General features: G+C 37.9%; 1 protein-coding gene across 2 annotated transcripts in view; it reads right to left on the minus strand.

The window, feature by feature from the left end:
• Window positions 1-24,446, minus strand: part of Efhc2 (EF-hand domain containing 2) — a 178,854-nt gene that overhangs the window by 8,696 nt on the left and 145,712 nt on the right. For both annotated transcript variants that reach the window (XM_031343008.1, XM_031343086.1), the window contains exons 12-14: window positions 22,015-22,212; window positions 20,556-20,648; window positions 8,201-8,306 (exon numbers count right to left, since the gene is read on the minus strand). In XM_031343008.1, coding sequence (XP_031198868.1) covers window positions 8,201-8,306; window positions 20,556-20,648; window positions 22,015-22,212 — 397 coding nt within the window. The remainder of the gene's footprint in view (window positions 1-8,200; window positions 8,307-20,555; window positions 20,649-22,014; window positions 22,213-24,446) is intronic.

Consider the following 24,446-nt stretch of genomic DNA (forward strand, 5'->3'; position numbering starts at 1 on the left):
TTAGAAATAACATTAGGTATAAAACCATAAAAGCAATTAAATTTTAGCAAACCAAATAGAAGTTCATTTTGAAAAAATATTTTCTAAATATTTCTTGAGCTAATCAAGAAGATCCTGAGAATAAGAGAAAGAGTTCATGTATGGAGTGGGATTCACTACTACTACTATCCACATGTCTCCTTACAGCCAGTGCTTCATAGCTGCTTCCCTTTGGCTGAGCTATCATCTGTATCTGAGCTGAACATATGTGTGGCTTCCAAGCAGGGATTCTTTTCTTAAAAATGCATTTTGGACAAATGTAGGTTTTTAAAGAGATCTGAGTTCTTTGTAAATATTAGTGATAGGTTTGCATTTGCTCAAGTCCATGTCAGTCAATCTTTATATCATAACAGATCCTCCAAATATTTTCTACTAGGCTACTCTTTGGTGTTAGACAATCAGTATGAATTTGCTAGTTATTTTTAACATAATGAGAACATATATTAACCCTGTGTTTCAACTGTTAAATTTTACCATAAGTATTAGAAACAACTTAGAAAAAGTTGCCAAAAAGAGAGTGAAAAACATTTATTTGCCAGGCATTGTGGTGTATGCCCTGAATCCCAGCACTCAGGACGCAGAGCTGGCTGTGTTCAAGGTCATTCTAATGTGAATATTCATTTCCAGAATAACAACACTCTGACCAAAACAAAAACAAAAACAAACAAGCAAAAAAACAGTTGGCACTACCCATGACAATACATTCCTTTTAGGAATGTCTGAGCCTTTGTTATCTACAAAATGAGAATGATACTTATTTGGCAAGGTTTGGGGAGCAATAAAATAAAATAAAAGGTGATCCTTAACAAGTGGAGTATCCAAAGACATATCCCAAGGTATCATCCTGCCATGATAGAGAGGGAGCCCTTGAGTCAACTGACATTTCTACAGTTATAATCTTCATAAAGTGAATCTATGTCTAACTTTTCTCAGCAATGTTGAAAGATAAGTCTCACAGTACACAAAGTTTATACAAGAACTAATAAGAGTGTTACTGTACAAAATGTGACTTACGAGATTAATCAGACAGGCCCTAAATTGTGAAAGTTAGTCTGCTAGATTCTAACTACCATATGAAAGCAAGCACAATATAGAATGGAAATTGAGGTGCCTAAGCTATGATAGTACTTTGGGCAACATTCTCAGTTCTGAGTAGCTGGGCAAACGAACAATATAGGGAACAGCACTCTCCTCCCCCAGGCATGATACAGGCAAGTTGCTGTGGGTCACAGTCAGCAGTCAGGATAGTTGGTGATACCCAGTTTGCATCTATACACAAAGGAACAGCTTTGCACCATAAGATAGTAGGGCTAATAGTAGCTCAACTAGCTATAACAAGGTTTGCTTGTTTGTTGCTGGAGACCTTACTTGTATTAACTGAATCCACTTAACCATCATATGTAGAAAGGGCACATCTGACTCTGGAGGACTGTTTTTGATATTCAACACAACCATGCTACAGAAGCATTAGACTAGGTAAAACTTTAGATCTGGCTAATGGGCTTGGTCTCCTAAGCAAAGTCCTTTATTACGGTAACAGAGTGAACTGGGTCATTGTCTCTTTGCCCTTAAGACCTTTCATTCATCTTACTCTGCCCTGGGAAGGCAATTCCTATGTAGACCCCGTCACTGAGGTTCTGTATTCTCTGGTTTCAAGGTATAGTCTGACAAAGAAGTGTTGTGAGAGTCCAGGAAAGAAAGTTAAGTCAGAGATTAAAGTGTTGATTTCCTTGCTTTCCCCTTGCTCTCTCTGTTGGGCCATGGTTTGATGGTATCCATAGTAGGACAGTATTTAGACCCCTGCACCTACAAGTTCTAGCTATCCTTCAGTAACACTGGTTCCTCCATGCTTCTTTAGGCCCTTGGCATGGTAAATAATACCTTTGCCCTCTTGCTAGTACACAACTGTTTCATTTGCCTGTTTGATTCCCTTAACCCTACCGGCACTTTGTCAATAGTTTCTAATGTTAAATCATGCCCACAAAAGCTTGATAGCTGGCTCAATGGACCCTTCTGATTGCTGACTTGTTCTAACGCCTAACTTCCTTGTTGGAAGTTAGATGTCCCATCTGTCCAATCCTATATCATATGTACCCAGAACCTATTCAGTCTAGTTAACTACAGCTACTACTCTAATCATTGGCCTTTGTCTTCTCTCTGTCCAGCCCATGTACTAAAGTTAATCAGGCTAGAATAAAGAAGTGTTCTAAACTCCTATCCAAAATGTCGCTGTAATGGCTAGTGTTAATCAACAACTTTGACTAGAGTCTCCTAGACAATGGGTCCCTGGGCATGGCTATCATGGAAATTTGATTATGTTAACTAAGGTGGGAAGGGTGCTGCCATCCCCTGGCTGGGGTCTTAGTTCTGTATAAGTGGAGAGAGATGGGGGGGGGCTAGGCAACAATCTGTGGTTATCACTCTGCTTTTGACTGCAGATGTGATATGACTAGTTGTTTCAAGCATCTTCTGCTTTGATTTCCTCTATAATCCAGAATAACCCCATTCTAACTGAAACAGCTTTTATCAGAGTATTTTGTCATAATAACAGGAGAATGTAAGACATCATATTAGTTAATAATAATACAGACATGTAAGGCCTATTCAACTTCCATCAGCCAAAATGACCTTTATAAAAATGTGATGTTCTTGCAGGAAAGAAATCATGCTGAGGAAAACATTCAACACAGGATAGAAACATCTAGATTCTGAATGGTGGCAATACTGATAAGTTCCTGAGAGCTACTCACACCATTTCTGCAAGTTAATAAAAGCCAACTAACATCTCTTCTACTAGAGGAAGTGAGCAGATTTCTGACCCTGGGAATCCACGCTGACCCTACTTCCACACAGGTGCTCAGCCTGTCATTCCTTGACTTTAACCTCCTCATTCCACACTCAAGGCTAGGACACAGCCCCATTTTATAAACAAAAGGAGGACCTATCATTTAAGTCCTCACTGCTGTTGCAAGTGCCCATATATATCAACTTAGTCCTCATGACAACCTTAATGGAAGAAATACTTTTAACACCACTTTCTTTTTGAAATGGAAAAAGGTTGAGAAACTTGTACACAGTCATTCAGTTGACAGTGGAAAACATGATTTGAACTCAAGTCTATGACACTACACTTTCTCTATGATCTGATGTCCTTTAGGTCCAGGGCTCAGAAATGGTGCCAGGCAACAGAGGTGTTAGATGATAACGTTGTAGAGGTATAATTACTGAACATTTTTGGCCTTCCCATAGAAGGTGGTGATTCTTCTGTGGGTGATGAAATCAACTTAATGACTTGGGAACAATATTCAAACAGAAGAAAACAAGAGATGGGGAGAGACAAGAGAAAAGCAAAGAGAGGAGGAAGAAAATAAGAAAGGAAAACATGTTGTTCCATATGTACCGAAAATAGTAATTTTCCATGAAACTTTAGTTCCATTATAATGTATATACTGAGTTGATGTGGAAAAATGGTTTTTCTTACTGTATATTGTAGCAAAAAGGGTGATTAAATTGTATTCAAGCTCAATAGTCACTAGGAAAATAAAAATTAAAGTAACAAGATACCATATTTGAATACCTATCAACAGGGAAATGACTGGCTAAATTGTTTGTTACATAACCACACTATACCCAATCAAGAATGACTTAGTTCTATGCATACTGAACTGGAGGAATTCTCCAAAATGAAGTAGGAAAAGCATATAAATAAATACATGTGGCATGACCACATTTCCGAATTATCAATCCTGAAACATCTAACAGTTAATTGGGTGGTAGACTAGAAGGAGGAAGGGAAAAAAGAGAAACAGAAACAAGGAATAGAACAAGAAAAGTTGTCAACCAGTAAAAATCATAATACAGACATACATCATTTAGAGTTCCTTAGGAAAAAGAGTATTTCCACAACCAGAGTTAAGTGCCAAATAATTTAATACAGTGAGGACCTCACCCTTTATTATCTAAAGTAGATAGGTTGTAGGATAACCCACCCATAATACAGAAATCCATGCATGTTCAAGTCATTATATAGAATGGCACTGTACTCATATAAAGCCTTCTATACACACATCCTTCTATACACTTTTAATATTAAAAATAGTCTACTTTATGTTATGTGTATATATGTGCTATGTGTATGAGTGATTTGCCTGCATAAATGCATACAGGCCTGGTACTCAGAGTGGTCATCAGAAAACTGGAGTTAAAGATGGTTATGGACCAAGGGGCAGGTGCTGAGAACCAAACCTGGGTCTTCTGCAAGAGCCATAAGTGCTCTAAAATGTTGAGTCAGCTCTCCAGCCCCCTCCCATACACTTTAAATCACTTCTAGATACATTATACCTAACTAAATGTATGTATTATGAAAAAAACAGTTACATTACATTTAGGAAAAAATGGCAAGGAAAAAATTATCTGCAAATGTTTAGGGTAGACACAATTTTTTCTTGATTATTTTCTAGGTATGACTGGTTGAGGCCACAGAGATAGAATCTGCAGGTATAGGATATGGACAGTATTTACAATGTTGTAGGATGGACTGGGGGGTGGGGTGGGGGACAAAATAAGAAATCTTCCAGTTCCCAGGGACTGTTAATAGCAAACAGTCAATGCAACTCTCTGGGTCTGAAGAAGCGTATGAGAGCAGTTACTAGAACCTAGATTAGCAGTTATATGAACCTCTGAGCAGATACTAATGCACTTAGAGGATGTGACTGGCAAGAAGGAAGATGGTTTCTCTCATCACTCTCCCTTCTCTTCCCTGCCAGTACATCCCTCTGGCTATGCAGCTGAGGATGCTTAAGTCCAATTGATTCAGGTTAGAAAGGTCAGGCCCAGGGATGACCAAGCAGGCTGAGAACAATGGAAGCTGTCTTAATAAAACAAGTGCATGATAGTTAACACAGAATTGAATAATATTTTATGGAAAGGTAGAATACTGACCACACCCCTCATTGTACCAGGTTACCAGAGCAAATATCAGTACTGATTTCCTTCTCCCCTGGTATCTTAGAGTTTGTTTAACTGATTACAATATCTCCAACATTACTTATATCAAAAAGACAAATTTTCTTTCTATGGCAGAGGGACAATGAATAGAAGGTACTAGGGAACAAACTCGGCCTTGTGATTGCTAAACACATACACTGCCACTGAGCTATACCCTCAGCCAATTTTTTTCATGTTTACTCTTTGTAGTAGCACAGGTCTGACTTAAATTATGGCTCTACCACATACTTACTGTTTCCTAACTTTCTTACCTCTCTAAAATAGGAATGATATTATGTACCACATCAAGTTTCTAGAATGGAGAGACAAGCTAAGAGCTTTTAAGATCTCTTACTAGCAGTTGGTGTATAGTGATGAGACCCAAGAATTTCTAGTGGGCCTACCTGGCAATGGGACATCAAGGAAACTTCACAATTGATCTGTACCCCTTCCACCACCAAAGCTCAATGAAAAGGGCATGCTTATGATATGGTAGATACTTCTGGGGAAGGTATTGAAACAGGTGATAGAAAACAATTGCAATTTGTGCCCATGGTCAAGAAGCAGGATATCACAGAGATTAAGTTTCCAAATTTATAAAAGGGGTCATTGTTGACATATCAATAGCCCTACCCCTAAAATGGCCTGTAACTTTAATTTTTCAAAACCTATTTTTAATTATGGTTCTTAAACACTTTAACCTCCCTTCTGACCCATTACCCACTGGAGGTAGTGGGAAAGAAAGGATTCAGGGGAAGTGGCCCTGTTTAGAAATGGTTCTTTAGAATGGAACCCATCTGTGTTATCTGGAAATCACAAACACTTCACAGATACACAAGCAGTCCAGTTTGGTAGAGTCAGGATAGCAAACATGGATCAGCAGTGGTGGCATGACCTAGTAGAGACAGCTAGGCCTTAGCTTTGGCATGAGTGACCAGGAGGGACTAATGTCAACAGGAAGGCTGGGGAAAGGCTTCGCTCAATGAAGTGAAGATCAGTGAAGACTTGAAACCAACAAGCATTGCATAGCTAGCTCTATAAGCAAGTCAAACTCAGCCTCCAATCACTGTCCTTTTTATACTTTTTTTAAATACTTTTTTATACTTTTTATACTTCCTCGAAACATCATGAGTCTTGCCTTAGCATGTGTCTTGCCTCAACACGTGCATCTGTCTCAACTGATATCACTCTGTCAATCAGCCTAAGTCTGCACAAGCAGCAAGAAACTGTAGCATACCACCAGGTTTTGGTGTGTTTCTCTCTATGGAGTCCTGACAAATGGAGCTTAACTATACAATGCAAGGCAGACCAATACCCATATGTTGTTAGTAAAGAATCCCTCATCGCATGTCCTTTCATGTGCCTGCTTGGCAGAACATTCTGTCTCCTGTGTCTGCTTCGGAGAAACGTTCCTTCACAAGTCTGCCTTATTCTTTCACCTGTGTCCACTTCATGTGTTTGCCCCAGCAAAACAAACACCATCTAACATAATTGACTTTCCAAAGAACCCTAAAGTTTCCACTTCACACCTGATGTATATCTTACAACAATTTTACATGTAGTTAGAATGCTTGTCTAGCATAGGCCTAGCTTGTTCAGCCCTAAATTTGATCTCAAGTACTGTAAAATGTAGCAAATAATTGCAAACAAATTAAGGATCCAGGTGTGTGTGGTGGTGTGTGACCATAATGCTAGCACAAAGAATGAAGATCAGGAGTTCAAGGCTATTTCTCAGCTACTTATTGAACCTAGGTTTCATTGCAACCTGTTTTCTTTTTTTTTTTTAAGTAATGATTGCATTGGAAATGATAATTGCCACTATTTGATTATTGTATACATATATCAAATTCCCAGATTTGCTAGTGGCCTTCAGTCCTTCCAGAATAATATTCAAACCTCGATTACCATCTCCAACCTCATTCTTCTCCAGTCTTCCCCATAAGCCTTCACTCCAGCCACAGGAATTTCTCCAGGGCCATGCTGGGAAACTTTAGGGATTCCTTTGCATACCACTACACCATGTTACAATCCTACCTTACTAACTTACTCTTCATCTCTGAAATGTCAAATGAGACCTCCTCAAGATGATATGTTATTGCTTGTTCTGACTTAGAAGTAGGTACTTTAATTTCCCAGAATCCTATGTAGGCTGTATCAATTCAAACCCCAAACATAAGTGTACTGATTTCACATTAGGAATAGGCTCCTTCAAAGGGAGTGATGATATTATCCTTGAATGCCAGACCAAAGCAGAGAATGTGCTGAGAGTGGATCCTTCATTTATCAGAATATTATATCTAAAAGTGTATGAAGTTTGACATTTAATTCACCTGATATCGTTCAGATAAACAGGTAACAGCCAGATTTCAACCCCACTTCTATTGACCAATACTGTTCCACAACCAACTTGAAGTTCTAAGGTTTTCCCTAATACTCCTAAGAAGCTATATGCTTAAGAGGCCTATTGCCAGAAGCACTAGGCAAGCTCAGGCTAGAAGACAGAATAAATGCTTGTTTTCTGGGATTAACAACTGCTTTATCAAGGGACATTCCCCCCAAAATAAATTTCTACAGCATGTTAAAATACAAACTACTACCTACCCACTCTCTCCATAAAGACAATTAAAGATATCTTAGAGAATGCAGATAAATCCACAATGCTAAAGGTCCCCATCTGATCACATGAACTTTGTTTTTCCTAACCAAGCATTTTTTTCTATTGAATTTTTCTCTTCAGATTGGCTCTAGTCTAAAATGTGAATCCCCATACTCTATTGTTTCACACAGGGTAAAGCTGCACACAAAGCCACAGATATACTAAAGATGACAGACATCAGTTGATATTTGCTGTTATAGATTATAATTACAGTACCAAATCCCTTGATAAGATATTTATATCTATTTATAAGTGTAACCTATTATTCCATTTTCTATGTAATTGGATGTAACTGGGGCTAAAAACTATTCAACTGCAAGAGAAAAGTCCTGTTCTTCTATAACATATTTGCTCAGCATAGAAAGTGAATTAGCCTTCAACAGAAATACCCAGAAAATGTTCTTTTCAAGAGCAATGATATGGCTACTACATTCCATGGAAAATAATTTAAAGACACATGATCTTAAAAATATAACAGAGGTAGCCATAGCTTATTTCTAAAATAAGCATAAAATTTACCTCTTTAAGGTATGATGGGGCTTGCAACTCAGGTGTTGGATTCATTCTCCAGTTCAGGAGGGAGAAAAATATCTCATAATTTATTTGCTGGTCTTTGTCTTCAAACCTGAAAGCATATAATTTGATTCAGTCTACAGAATATAGGACCACAATGACAGCTTAACCTTTACCTTAAAACATATTATCAGGCATGCTTCAGTAGCTAATGTTATCATCATTTCTTATTAGCTGATTATCTACTTCTAATCTACCCAGAATGTATGTATATTCTTTGAAATCAGGGATCTCACCTAATTTTCCAGTGGTAGTAGTTAGTAGAAGTTCAATAAACATTTGATGTAGTTTCAAAATTTTGGTAGCTAAAACCACCACTATATTTTGTTAAGAATATTTGAAGGGCTTTTTATTTTAGTGATTGATACATGTCAATAAAATGAAGCTCTCTTATAGTTTTTAAATTATATATTATTTAAATGTTTAAGACTAATTTTTACTACTACTAGATTTTTATGAAAAGTATAAAAGGTATCTTTGTCATACATTATATAGCCATAAAAGGGGGTTATTTAGATCCATGTTAGAGGTAACAGAAATATGTTCTTGACATAGAGTGTAAAGAAGGTTATAAAATAGCATGTACAGTTTTTAAAAATTATTTCTTTTGTTTTTATTATTTTTATTTATATGTGTATGTGTTTTGCTAAGTCTATGCATGGGTATGTGCATGTGAGTACAGTGTCCATGGAGCCCAGAAGAGGGCATCAGATGCCCTAGAGCCAAAGTCGCTGGCAGCTGTGACTTGCTTGATGTGGGTGCTAGGAAGCAAAGTTGCAAGAGTACTACATACAGACTTTAATCAATCAGCCATCTCTCTAGCCCCATATGCACAGTTCTTAATCTGCTTTAGGTTTATATTTATATAAAAAGCAGAAAAGACAATGGTAACACTATATATATATATATATATATATTATATATAAATATATATATAGAAAATCATCTTTAGAAAGTCAAATGATGATCTTGCCTTATTATGACTAATCTGTATCATCTGAATGGATTTCAATTTATAATCAGAAAAACAAGCCAGTTTACACTTGGAACAAAAGATAACAAATTATTATCATGTACCATAAAAATTAGGTCAAAACTAAAAAAATTTAAAATATGGATACTGATTTAAATTCATCTTCAACTTTACATAACAGAATTTTGATCACTAAGATGATAATTTCAACATAATTGTTGTAAAGACCCAAATAGTGCCTAACTGCTTCTTAACGTACCTTAAGCCACTTTTCCCTAAATTTGGCAACATCCTGCCAAATTTTAAGGCAAATTATTTATTGATCTCATTATACCAATATTTAAGGAAATGATAAAGTTATGAAAAAGATATCACTCCAAGCATACTGCTCCAGGATTCAACTCTTAAAATAACAGGTGTACAAGTAATCAAAAGATGTTTCTCTTTTCTTCTCAAAGTGTTAAGAAAATAGCTCATATTTACAAATTCATAAAAAAATTCATAGCACACAAAATCTTACAAGCTGAAGTAATATAGATTCGTCGATCTAAACAGAGTAGAATAAACAGAGTAACTAAAACACAGGAAAGGGAATTCTGTAATTCTGGGATACAACTCCAACATGCTGCCCTCTACCACTGTTTATCCTTTGAGTTTTGGTTCACTCATCATTTCAACTATTTTAAAGGACATCTCTGTTTGTGAGCATATTTATAGTAAAAATGTGGGACCAGTATGTATATGTTTCTGGGAAATTACTAAAACTCAAATAAAGATGTTTGGTGAGAATCGTTCCATTACAGAGTCTTGAAGAAAACATTTCTTTTTTTTTTCTCTGTGTAGCTCTGGCTGTCCTGGAACTCACTCTGTAGACCAGGCTGGCTGGCCTCGAACTCAGAAATCCTCCTGTCTCTGCCTCCCAGGTGCTAGGATTAAAGGCGTGCGCCACCAACGCCCAGCGAAGAAAACATTTCTTAATAGTAGGAGTGGGACCTGAGGTCAGAGAAGACCATACAGAATCTTTTGACTTTCCTTCTAGGATCCTATAGGAGCTACTGGACTATTTTCTTATAAGACTTGCAATGTTCTGGATGATCAGGTCCCTTTCAAATACCTTCACTGAAACTTAAGCACCAATGTGATAATAACAGGAAGTGCGATGTAGGGAAAGCCTTCCTGACATCAGTTTACAAGAGTACATCACAATAGCACATGTTCAAAACATCAGCACCCAGAAGATAAATAAACGGTGATAGAGTGAGCTGGAAGTTTGAGGTAAGCCTGGGCTCCATAGAAACACCCAGTCACAAACTACCAGAAATAAATAAGAATATACAACAGAAGCAAAGAATCTGCAGAAAACTTCCTCCTTCTTTCTGCCATGTGTGGACACAGCATAAAGGAGCCATTCAAGAAGCAGGTGAGGAATCTCAACCAGACAGTCAATAGGTTGGCACTTTGTTTTTTAGTTTCTCACTCTTAAAAATTCTTTAATCTATAGCATATTCTTGTAGCAGCCTAACAAGACTTAAATAGACCCTAATATTTTTAAAGCTTATTCAAACAATCTAACTGCTATGAGTAGAATACTGGGGTCACCACAGAAGCGGCAGGGGGTAGTTAGTAATCTCTCTCAAGTACTCCACATAGAAATGATGGTGGTTTAGACAAAAGTGCTAATAGTGAAAAATTGCACATTCTCGATGCCACTTTGAATGTAGGCTTCCTAAAAGACTATACTCACTCACTCAGAAACACATATACATGTGTACACATGCACTCACACCCCCCTACAGAACAATGGTGAGAGATATACGTTTGAAAATAGCTTGAAGGCTTCTGATTGAGCAACTAGCCAGACAGGGCTGCAAGAGTGAGGCAAGACCCAGCGTTAGTTTCAGATATGGTACTTTTAGAAAAAGATTTTGGAAACAAACAAACAAACAAAGCAAATCAAACCAAAACAAAAAAACCTTTTTAAATGTATATGCATGTGTGTATATGTCTACCTGTGTAGGTGGGTAATATATGTATTTGTGCTGATGGTGGCCAAAAGAAGGCATCAGATGTTCTGGAACTGGAGTTACAAGGAGGTGTGAGCTCCCCAACATGAGTGTTGGAAAACAAACTCCAGTCCTCTGGAATTGCTGTAAGTACTCTTAACTACTAAGCCATTTTTGCGGCTAGATATATAATTTGTTAATGAGAAGATTTAAGATATGGTAGTCATTTGTTATATAGATGATATTTTAAAAGTGCATGCTATTCTTAAAGACTGGGAAACTAGATGTAATCATCAATGAAATAACTTTTTCTATTTGTTTTCACAGAAGACAGTGTAATTGTTAGGAAATTCCCATACCATGAGTTCCAGAGGGCACTCATTCAATTCTAGAATTGAGAATTGTTATATTTCACTAATTTGATAACCAGTCAATGTATTTCCCAACTAGATCTAGGGTCACATCGAACTTCACTCCTCACATACACAATCTACTGAGCAGTCTTTACATATTACAAATGTACCTAACTTCCCCATCTCTTTTACTAATCGCAAACCACTTTCACCACTCACTAGGATTAGAGCAATTTTCTCATCTTGAGCTTATTCTTCTTTCCACTCTTGTGCTACAGCAGTTCACCCTCTGTCAGAGAACTCATTCTAAAATATAGAGCCATTCACTTACTTTGTTGCTTGAAATCCTCCAGTGGCTTCCCATTGCATTTAGAATACAACCTGAGATCATTTGCAGGGTGTACAAGAGCTAATTTAAATTGGTCCCTGCTGACATCTTTGATCACAAACATCACCTGAAAACTCTCTCCATGTCTGCTCTTTCAGGTCTGCTGGCCTTCTGTACCTTCTGCTCCCTTTGTCCATGTAAACTTAGTTCAAATAACTGCTTCTCTTAGGAAGGTCTTTTCCTGAAGTGCATCTTAGCTGAAGCTCTTTGCCTGAATTCAATTTGCATTGGAACTCAGAAAATGTCTACAAGTTACTATGGGAAGACCTATTAGATTTTGTTGTAACTAACTTTGATATCTACTCATATTTCCTAGTCATCTCCTAACTGCACCCCATTTTCTTCCCTACCTTATAATATGTAAGATTCAATAATCTAATTATTTATCTACTTAGAAGGATATTTATGAGACATACTTCTGAATCAAATGATAAGAATGAACAAAACTGATGATACAAGTATATACATCTTAGATATGTATAAAAGTTGTAATGAAATGAAAATTTTATTTTTTCTAAGTCCCAAAGCCAGGCTTAAACACAATTAATGTGGTAAGGTTTCTAGTTCTTCTCAGAAAAATGCTGTGTATGTGGGAATAACCCCAAATGGTTGAGGGACAGGAAGAACAAATAATCTTTCAATTTAAAGAGATAAGACTGGCTGAAGCTTCTGGGAAGAATAATTTGTTCTTGGGAAGTAGTCAGCTAATCAGAATGGATCAACACAAATTTCTCTCTCTCTCTCTCTCTCTCTCTCTCTCTCTCTCTCTCTCTCTCTTATACCAAGTCTCACCTTTTACCTATAAAGAAATAAAATAATCAGGAATACAAAAAAAAATATACACAATTGCAAAGACAGCTGGGAAGCAGGGAGGACAACAATGGAAAGGGGGTTTCAAATGTGCTGCAAGATGAAAAGCAGATCCAGATTAACATCAGACTTGGCAGAGCAGAAGACTGGAAGCTGAAGCATTATGTGTCCAAGGAGGGAAGCCCAGATATTCAGTAACCCACAGAAGTCCCTAGAGATTCAGGGAATAAACTATGCATTAATCAAGCAGAAATAAAGCCTGGCACTGAAGCCAAGAATTGGTTGAAGGCACAAGTGGTTAAACCTGTAAGTATCTTTCCCTGTGTAGTAGTGGGGAAAGGTTTTAGCTTCAGAGAAATTAAAGAAGCTAAAGAAGTGCCAGTTCTAGGGAGGTGGAACATATGGAGGCAGGAGAACATCATGCCCTGAATTTAAGAATGATCACGTCCATGCAAGCATCACCAACAGAATACAAGAGATAGAAGAGAGAATCTCAGGGGCAGAAGACAACATAGAACACATTGACACAACAGTCAAAAAAATGCAAAAAGGCAAAAAAGAATGGTCACCTCCTAGTGAAGGGGTAAACCTAGGTCACCTACATATTTGTAGCAAATATGAAGCTTGGTCTTCATGTAATTCCCCTAACAAGTGAAGCAGGGTCTGTCTCAATCTCTGTTTCCTGCAATTGGATCCCCTTCCCCCTACCTGGACTGCATATTTGGGCCTCAGTGGGAGAGGATGTACCTAGTCCTACAGGAACTAGATGTCCCAGTATGGGGCAGTACCCAAGGGGGGGATTCCTCCTAAGAGATGGGGAGGAAGTAATAGGGAGAAGGATTTATAAGGGTAGGCCTGGGAGGGGGCTGTGATTGTGATGTAAAGTGAGTGAAAAAATAAATTATTAGAAAAATGTGAGCACAATATTAAAAATATAACTTAAATGAAATAACAAATAAGAATGGTCTACACCCTTCCTACCCCTTTCCCACTTCTAGAACATCAATGACCATGTTTAGACTCTCCCTCTCTCAATCCATCTTACCTCTTAGTGCAGCAGAAAGCACACACACACACACACACACACACACACACACACACACACATGATTTTTGTTGCAATACTATGAATGGTTCTGAAGAAATCTCCAGATTCCAATTTCTGGATACTACCTATTGAGGATGGAGAGACAGGATCTAATTTGTGCAACGAAGCTCATTGTCAACAAGACATTTCCTGTCTCCACTAAGCATCCAACATTAAGGACAGAAATCAAATGGACAACAAGGGAAAATAAAGGGACCAAAGAAATAAAAACTGATTGGGAAGCAGATAGCAAGATGTAAAATGAGGAAATACATTGCGCTCCTGAAAAGAAAACAGAAGACTACAAGAAAAGAACATGTGACCTAAACACATTCTTGGCTTTAAAAATATGATAGGAATAAGACAACTCTATGGAAAGGCTGGAATGTAAAATGAAAGAAATCCCTTAATTAAAAAGAGATCACAATTAAAATGGAAAAACTGAAGGGACAAAATATACAAACTTGAGAGACTGAAATTCATCATAACAGGAATAGAGAAGATTATTTGTAGAAAATTCATCAACAACAAAGGGAAGTGCCTCCAAGCTAGGAGATCCCAAAAGGTAGTAAACATACTACATATACATATACTTAGTTCCACCATAAACTTTCAGAATAAAGAAAGTGTCTTCAGAGCATACAGAAATAAAAATAATAATAGAATAGCAATTATGCTAACTTCTTAGTCATCATCAAAATGGTAGGTTAGTAAGTATTGTTGACAAATTTGATGAATCAAAATACAGTGCTATGAGCATGCTACTCTATTAATTGCAAAAGTAGTTAGGAGGGATTAACATGGCTGCTAATGCTGCCAGAGTGTTTGGTTGTTTTTTTTTTTTTTTTTAAGCCCCACTGATGGTTATGTTACACCGACTCTAAGCATGTATCAATTTTATACAAATAAAAATTTAAGGGGCATTAAAAACATACGAAGTGACCCCAAAGCATGCTTCTCTCAATAGTAAAGGTAGGAATAACAGTCTTGGAAAGTCAGGAACACTCCTAGCTGGGATCCTGTTCTCTTGGAATTAGTCTCTCTGTGCTCTTTTCTGCTCCTAAATTCTGAGCATAGCTTTTTTCCTTGGACCACTGATATGGTGAGATTTTTTCATGCCATCATTTGTTATTATAGTATACATTTCCATTCAATATTTATCATGTTTTCATATAAGAATGTAAGGGAAAATCTAGAGACGAGGCCCTTTTGGCATTAAAACCAGGACAAGTAGGAGAAGGAGAAAGGAAACAGCTTAGAAATGGAGAAAGGTTTGAATATCAGGGGAGTGAGAACCAAAGAGCTGCCCCCAAAGGTTATTGATTCTGTCACTCTTCATGGAAACCTCTTTGTCTGATGACTAATGGAACTACTTGCCAAGTCTCAAACATCCTTTCAAAGGATTTCAGAAAAGCCTATGAACCTTATAGAAAATAGATTACATTTTATAATCGCACCAGGCTTTCAATCCAACACATGGTTCAGATTCTCCACCTGAGTTTCTACTTTACTCCTCACCAAAGGACATTTGGTTTTGCTAAAACTCTGATCTATAGTTAAAGGATGGAGATTTGCCACTTAGGAAGAAACTCATTTGAAAGGGCTTTGAAGCCAATTCCAAAGAAGAACTTTCTATGGCAACATTGTTGAAATCAGTGTATAGCTTTCCAGGGTGACTGCCCTAAAGGGCAAGGCTAATTCTGGCTTTTAAGTGTTTCTATGCTTGTTAAAAAGTCAGCCTCCTTACATTCAAGTGCCAGCTAACACTGCTAAAGTGTTTTCCTAAAGCCTCCATAAATTCTTCTTTCCCTTTTATGCTCTAGCAATCCACCATTTCCTTCCCTACACAAACTAAGAGACATGTTTGTGGAGGAAGGGGGAGGGAAAGCAATCTCTCTAGTTCCTCTTTACATAATAACAGCCCCCAAACATGCCTTCTGAGGCCTTGCTAGGTGGGAGTTCTTAGAAGTGAGTCTAATGGGATGTTTGACTGATGTTCATGCTCCCCTTCCCAAGAATGATGAATAGTTCAAAAACTGCAGAAGCTAGCCACCCCTTGCCACAGGGAATAATGCTGTGCTGCTTTATTTTCACCCTCCACAGAGGTGGAAGGATTAGTGGCACTATATTTCATTGAAGACAAACCTGCCCCTCTGCTGCTATACTGGCTACCTCACTGCTTAGGAAATGGTCCAGAAGAGAGGGAAAGGCAGTGAAGCCCCACTTTGACTCACAATCACACTTAGTTTGTGGCCATTACTGCAGAGCGCACGAAGTGTGCTCTGAAACACCCGGTGGAAGTCTGTGATGCCAGATGCACAAGAAAGGAGAAGCTCTAGGTCACTGTGGTGGGTACAGTTGACAAGATGGCATCACTGGGGGTGACAGTAAGTAATTGGCTATTTCTAAGTAGCTCCATCTCTGAATGGAAAATTTAGAGGTGCCTTGTGAGGTGGGTAATTGCTGCCAAATATGGACTATACAGATAATCAATTCTCTGTTGATTGACTCTACATGGTGTGGGATTCTTCTAGAGTTTTTTTCAATCTCAAGTCACCCTGCATTTGAACCTTTAGAAAGGCCCTGGGTGGGTATGCATATTTAACACAGTGAGGAGAGAAGAAAGGAGCAAAGGGGACAGAGGGAAGGGAGCAGTAGAAGAAACAGTGAGAGAAAACATGCACTCTTTTATGAAGCCCTCAAGAGTACACCAAACGTTGTGAAACAATAGCCACATGGCTCAGTGCTTGCCTTTCAGCCTCACTGCCAGGTATTGCTGGGGAAAATTGCCTGAGACTGAGCCCTGCCTCTAAGAGGGGGCAGGCTGGGCAAAGCATAATGAGATGATTTTTAAAGCCCTGTTAACTTTTTCCATTTTAACTGATCTTTCTGGACGAGGCACCAGTTCTCTTGGGAGGCCAGTTCTAAGGCATTCTATGGGACCCGAAGCCAGCCATAAAATACTAGCTTGTGGCAGAGCTGCTGGGAGAAGACTGCATTTGAATTCCCCATCTATTTTCAGAAGGTCAAAATTAGAGACGGCTACCTTTTTTTACTCCCTAGTTCTACAAGGAGCACAAGATGGAAAGACTTAAGATTTCCCTCCATATCTTGAGGTTTAAGAAGCAAAATATCTTGCTCAGAAGTATGTAAGGACATTTACATCTAAACATAAATTCAAGGAGGTTGAATAAATAAGGACCACAAATCTAGGGCAGCGATGAGTTGGATTTTAGAGTTAGGTATAGTGGATTCAATATGCATACACTGCTCCAGCAAAGAAGAAGTCTTCAAGGCTTCAAAGATGAAGGGGATCAGAGTTCTATCTCTAGGAGTCTGAATAGAAGCAAGGGTTTCATATCATACTGAGTTACAACTTGGCAGTGAACACCCCTTTTCAGTGACTCTCCTCATATCTCAAAGCTTGCAGTTATGAAATGGTGAATAATGCCCATCATCAATTAAAATGCACCTTTTAACATGATTTTCACCAAGTGTTCTCATGTTCAGAACACTATGTCAATATAAAGTGTCACTACTGTTTGTTATTAATGGGTACTAGCCACCACTACATAGAGCTGAAGTCTAATACTCTGCATTAGTGAAATGAACTTGGGTGGTGATGAAGATGAATTCATACCAGATCTTAAACACAAACTGCTGGGGCCTGAATCAACTGCCAATGAGAAGACTGTGAAGTCCACACTGCATCTTTGGTTGTACTAATAAGGAAAAGACCTAACTGAGTTCTAAGGACAAAGGGAATGAAACAGAAGAAAAATCTTGCCACCAAACACAGCGGTAGGGAAAATGCCAAGGTAGCTGCCATTAGGTAAAAAGAAGAACCGTGTCCTGTAGCCACTGTGCTTTCATTTTGTGATCTGAATTCATAAAACTCAGCAGCTACTCAGCCTCACCCTAAGGCAGGTAATAGTCCCTGGGCACAATCTGCATGGAGCAAAAACAACAAGCTCCATGCCTGCCTCCCATGGGAGACTGTAGACGTCAAAGGGGGTTCTGGTTTAGCATACCATGAAGAGGGCTATGCAGACAAGAGACTCTCGTCAAGCTCAGTAAAGCCTTGTGCAGTCTGTGGGGAACAATAAGAATGCAGAATCTAAATGTAAGCTGCAGGCTGATGGGCCCATTAGGAATTAGGGCAGTCTTTGAAAGGAATCTGCGGAGATGACGCAAAACACCAAGCATGTGACCCAAATCATGGCAGGGCACATTGGATGGAGAGGGGAATGGGAATGAGCCATTTTCTAATCTGATTAGTCTGAAGTTTCCCCTGAGTATGGAGAAGGGTCACTGCACAATTAAAAGCAAAGTTAAATTGAACATGGGCTGCTCAGCAGCAGAGAGGAATGACCTCCTCAGCTACAGAGGCAGCCATACAGAGATTGAGACAGATTTCAAAACAAGTTGCAGAATAGTCTTTTTGAATTTAATGTCAAATCATAAAGGCAAAGACAAAATAGTCTGCTGAGAGAATGGGAGGATGAATGGTTGGTGGCCTTAGCATTGTGTAAGAACTCTGGTTCCTGCAGGGCCAGGCTCCCACATCACTGAACTTTCTAGCAGAACAAATCCTCAAGCTCATCAAGAGATAATTTAATAAAGATCTACAGCTTCCTGACTAGGAGACAGCTTAATGTATGAAAAGCATCGAGATCCAACTATCACAAAATAGGGCTCCTGGCATAATAGACACAGGCTCCTTCCAGTTCAGTTTTGAGGTTCACTATATGAACTGTGACCTCTGGCTTAGCTTTGCTCCTAGTTTCCAGCCAAGAGATAGTACCAAGTACTGTGCCATGTACCTCAGTGACTCTTCAGAACTTGGAGGATGGAAATACTAGGATGTAAGCTGATAGTCCACTTTAGGGAAGGGATTTGAGATTTGGACAGGTCAAAACTCTTGTATAAGTTTGCACAGCTGTAAGTGGTTCAAAAAGAACTTAAGAGACAACATGAAATGCCCAAAGTGGCAAGTATGGGCAGGCAGCTTGTTGCTTGTTCACAGGTGATAAATCAAAAACATTAGAAGTAGGTTTCCACATGTGAATGGACCAAGGGTCAAGTCACAACTCTTTATTACTATGTAAGGAACAAAAGAAAAATCATACAATTTTAAGAAATCTTAGGAAAAAAAACCACTGCAATCACCAGCTAAGCAAATCCCAAGATAGTTCCATGTTTGTGGTGTTGTTTCCTACTGAAGTAACAGCCAGAGAAAACAAAAAAAAAGTTGGAAGGTAGAGAATATATGTTCCAATGTCAGATAACCCATTTCTCTGGATTATGGGGAACTGAAGGCCTTGGGAACATGATGACTATAGAGAATTTAGACTCCCAGCTTGTCTACTTTATTTCGGCTACTTTACATTAGGACGGTCTACTTCCCCTCAACACTGCTACTAGCAAATAAAAAGGAATAGATCTAAAGAAGTAAGAAATCAAAAAAGAAAAGAGAAGAATATGTGGTGGTGATTCTCTAGAGAATTCGCCTAGGTCAGTTCACTGAACACATACATCTATCTGAATTGGCTTCCTCTAGGTACCTCTTCTGATACTTTAGATCCCAGTTCCCTAGTATAGGAATTATTTTTTTCTTCCCCTTATTTTTACGTTTTATCTCAGATGAAGACTCTCCTGTTTGAGAACACGCTCCAACAAAAAGTTTTGAGCCAAGGACAAAATAACTGATTTTTCTATACAGAAAAAAGAAATTGCACAGTCACATAAAAAGGGCAATACAAGGACATTTTTGCTTCTAGAATGTACTTAGCTGCTGTGTGTAAAAACAGATCTAGAACTCCAGAGATTGGTAGAAGATCAATAATGAACCCCTGCACTGGGGGTCAGAACAAGAGTGGTGATAATGGAAAAGGATGAGTTTGTGAAGGCAGAGAAAGGAGATAGAATTGTCAAGGCATCCTAATATGCTGGATATTTGTAGAGAACGATTCAAAACTATCAGAAACAGGGGTGAGAACTGGAAGGTTCAATAGTCAGGTTCCAGATCTTCCTCTAGAAGATGGACAAAATACCATCTTTCTCTAAACTTCAACATCTTATGTACAAATAAGGGTGGCAATAGTTCTGTCCACTGTAAGTTGTCCTCAAAAGTACATGAAATATTGTATCTAAAGTAATGATCATATATGGCACAAAGGAAAAATATCATAATGATCAAGATATGTGAGTCAGAGAGCAAGAGAGCTTGGACTAATGGCATAGGAAGCAGACGTGATGAAAATATGACAGTATGGTGACAATGCCTTCATGGCACCATCTATTCTATGCCTGGCTCTAGAGAAGAATTCAAGGAGACAAGTAAGTGTTCCTAATCATAGGTCTTCTTACTACATGTCCTTAGACACCAGTTATTACTGATTTCAAAAGCCTTACCTAAATTTTATGGCAAAATCATAACCAATAAAGGCATACATTTCATCTTGCCTCAGGAACCCCATGTGTATGTACACATTAATGTCCAAAAGATGAAATAATAATTCCTAACAGGCGTTTAAAGAATTAAAATCATGACTTAAATTTTCTTTCATAATACTTATACTTATGTTATCAATGATATGATCAAAACAGTCAAAAGCAAATCAAAGATAATTATACCCCAAGTAAAAACATAAAGTTTAGTCTCCTTGAAAAGAGGATCTTCACTTACCTGGACAGTAAGCAATCTAGAAAGTCATCATTCAAAGGTAGCCTGGAAGACTTGCACAACCTTTTGATGTCTTTGGTGGGTAATACACCTTTTCTGTATTCAAAGAAAGTAAATGTGCTTTTATGAATTGTATGTCATGTTAGTAAGAGTTATATGCTATAGGGAGGGAAACATAAATGAGATATATCCTAAAATAGAAGTATCAAAACTGGCATTTGAATTGAAAGTAAGGGAAAACAGTTATATTGCATTTCATTAATGGATTCCACTTCGGGTGTGACCAGACTATTGTCAGAAAAGACTTTCAAGATTCAGATTCCAATTGTTGGTAGGTAGTAAGTAGTACAGCATATTAAAGTTGTAGCCGTAAGTGTTGCTCTAAGTAACTGATCTGCATTTTTGACCATTAGTCAAATTGATTTTGATATTTGAAAATATTTCTTAATTAGACAGGCATTTAGAACCTGCACCACAAGTATAATATGACTTGGGGGTATTTTTTTTTTTTTTTTACTTTTCCTTGGACCCAAACCCAACTGGGGCCTTCTCTTTGATTTTCTCAGAATAAAGTCATGTTCTTTACAGGAGACCCAAAGATCACTTTACACAGAATAATTTCCCTAGTGTTCTCAGTCAACCAGTAGTCTTTCTTGAACACACAAAATTAGAATCAAAATAATAATAATAATAACAACAACAACAACAGGTCTTTTTTGCAATAAAGATGCTGAAATCAAGAATCCAAACATATATCAAGCTGTGCATAAAAATAATATGAAGCTTGAGAGATGACTCAGTGGTTAAAAATGCTTGCTATTCTCTCGGAGGCTCCCAGCACCCATGCTGGTGACCCACAACCACCTGTAACTCCAGCTCCAGGGGACCCAGTACCCTTTTCTGACCTCCACAGGTACTACAGTGCTATACACATGCACACAGAGAAACAACATACAAAAATACATAAATAAAAACTCTTTTTAAAATAAGTTTTTTAAATGACCTAGCAAAATTAAACACACATGAGCAGTGCATTAGAAATAGATCCCACAGTTTCACTATTTTTAAAAGAGAAATTGTCCCCCCCAATCCATAGAAAGTTTATTTGCAAAGTCTCTGCTCTGTCTATTATAAAAGCCACAGTTTTTAAATCCTATTTAGTACCAAAATAATATAAAAGATGACAGCTCATCATTAAACCCTAAACATCTTACTCTATTTTAGTCAAAAGCACCTAGAAACAAAAGAAAATGAAAGAGGGCAGCCTATTCATCTTGAAGATAGAAGATTTCCTCTATCCATCCCGTCTCCTATGATTTAAGATAGTTTTGCTAAAAATGTTCAGTATGATGAGGCATGTCAATTTGCTCTTTGCACATTTTCATAAAAATACATAAATTTCTTTACTACTTAAGTTCACATAATTTAAGTGATTTATTAGAATCAATAAAACAAAACTTACCTTTCTCTGTCTTCATACACACAGTTATAAATGAACATGTCAAACTCCTCAAACATACTTTTCTTGAACTTTTCATGGGCCTGGGCAATTAAGTATGTTAAGTCTGGATCCATAATCTCAGGCACACGGTAGTGGCGTGCAATGGTTATGAGCTCCTGGTCTATGAGCTTCCCCATAGTGATGCTCATCAGGATATCTCTGCAAATAAAGTGGAAAGAACAATATTCACAAAATGACATAGAAGAATATTTTCTGTTAATCAGGTTCAAATTCCATTTTATAAAACTTTCACTATGTCTCAGGGGACAACTATTTTTGTTAGTTATTTTGATACTATTTTTCCTTCCATTGTCAGCACTAAGAATTTAATTCAGGCCTCTGACATGGGAAACAAACCTTTTAACATTAGGCTATTACCTTAGTCCTCTTAATATTGTTATCATTGTTTTCCTTTTGAGATGGGGGTCTCAGTAATTTACTTAGGCTTGCCTTGAATTCACCTACAGTCAAGGCAGGCCTTGAACTTGAGATCCTCCTGCCTCAGCTAATTGGGAAATTAGGTCAGATTACAGACCTGTGCTATCAGGTCCAGCAATTGTTTTCTTTGACTTAATTCAGATACTTAATTTAGGAGCATCAAAAAGACAACAATGCTATCATGGAAAATAATAAGCATCATACTATATAAATAAAATATTTTGTTCACTTTCAGAATAATCTGCAATAAGGAAGTTAGTTGTTTAAATACCTGTCACTAAGTATATAACTTGGGTCAATGTCTTGTCATCTTCCTTACAAGAAATAGTAACTGACTTGGGTTTCTGTTTTCCCAGGGCACAGGATTTATAAGTCAATAAACTAGAAGGATATTTTGAAGACGGGAAAAGCAGTTGTTCACATTTTGGCTGCCAAAGGTAAAAAGTGATACACCCTGGCAATGAGAAACAACTTAGAAGAATCATGTAAGAATTCAGCTGTCTGACTCTATAAAAGACAAATGGCACTGAGATTATTTAGCAGTGCTAAAGAACCCAAACAATAACAACATATTACTGATGATGAGGATGCAAAGCCTAACATACTGTCTGTACTGTTTTCAATTCATCATCCCTACAAAAGGTATAAATTGTGCAGCCTACACTAGGAAGAACTAAATCAAAATCATTAAAATGAAAAATGTCATGGTGGTTACATGAATAACCTTCCATAAGATAATTGACTTACTGGAAATTATTCAGCTCTCAAGAGTCCCAAATAAATACAGGAACATGAGATTTCATTTGTTCTTCTACTATAGTTGGATCTTCCAGATTAGTTGCCTTTAGTTATTTTGGATTTTTCTGGTAATTATCATTATCAATTAAGGATCTCAGAAATCTATATATGGTGGTACACTCAGAAGGCTTGGGAAGGCTGAGGCAAGAGAATTGCTAGGAGTTCAAGGCCAACCTGGGCTATATAGAGAGATCCTACATCAAATACACATACACATGGTTGGAAGGGTTTTGGGGAATATGACTGAGAAAATATCAATGAATGAAGCAAGATTATCCTAATGATGAATTTCCTGTTCTGGAATCCATAATCTTGCCACTATCCAAAGGAACTTCATTTTATATACAGCTTACCCTATTGAGCGTTTTCTACTTAGATTTTTATTTTATTTTTTGTTTTTTTTATTTCGGAATTTTTTTTTATTGGATATTTTCTTTATTTACATTTCAAATGTTATCGCCTTTCCTGGTTCCCACCCTCCAGCTCCCAGAAACTCCCTATCCCATTCCCCCTCCCCCTGCTTCTATGAGGGTGTTCACCCACCCACCCACTACCACCTCCCCATCCTCAATTCCCCTACACTGGGGCATATATCAAGCCTTCATAGGACCAAGGACTGCTCCTCCCATTGATGCTTGACAAGGCCATCCTCTGTTATATATGCAGCTGGAGCTCCTATATACTTCTTGGTTGGTGGCTTAGTCCCTGGGAGCTCTGGGGGTTCTGGTTGGTTGATATTGTTCTTCCTATGGGGTTGCAAACACCTTCAGCTCTTTCAGTCCCTTCTCTAATTCCTGCATTGGGGAACCCACACTCAGCCCAAAGAACTCAAGAAGTTAGACTCCAGAGAACCAAATAACCCTATTAAAAATGGGGTATAGAGCTAAACAGAATTTTCAATTGAGGAAACTCAAAGAGCTGAGAAACACCCAAAGAAATGTTCAAAATCCTTAGTCATCAGGGAAATGCAAATCAAAACAACTCCGAGATCCCACCTCACACCAGTTAAAATGGCTAAGATCAAAAACTCAGGTGACAGTAGATGCTGGCGAGGATGTGGAGAAAGAGGAACACTCCTCCATTGTTGGTGGGATTGCAAGCTGGTACAACCACTCTGGAAATCAGTTTGGCAGTTCCTCAGAAAATTGGACATAATA

Source organism: Mastomys coucha, chromosome X (assembly GCF_008632895.1).
Source record: "Mastomys coucha isolate ucsf_1 chromosome X, UCSF_Mcou_1, whole genome shotgun sequence".
NCBI classification, from domain to species: domain Eukaryota; kingdom Metazoa; phylum Chordata; class Mammalia; order Rodentia; family Muridae; genus Mastomys; species Mastomys coucha.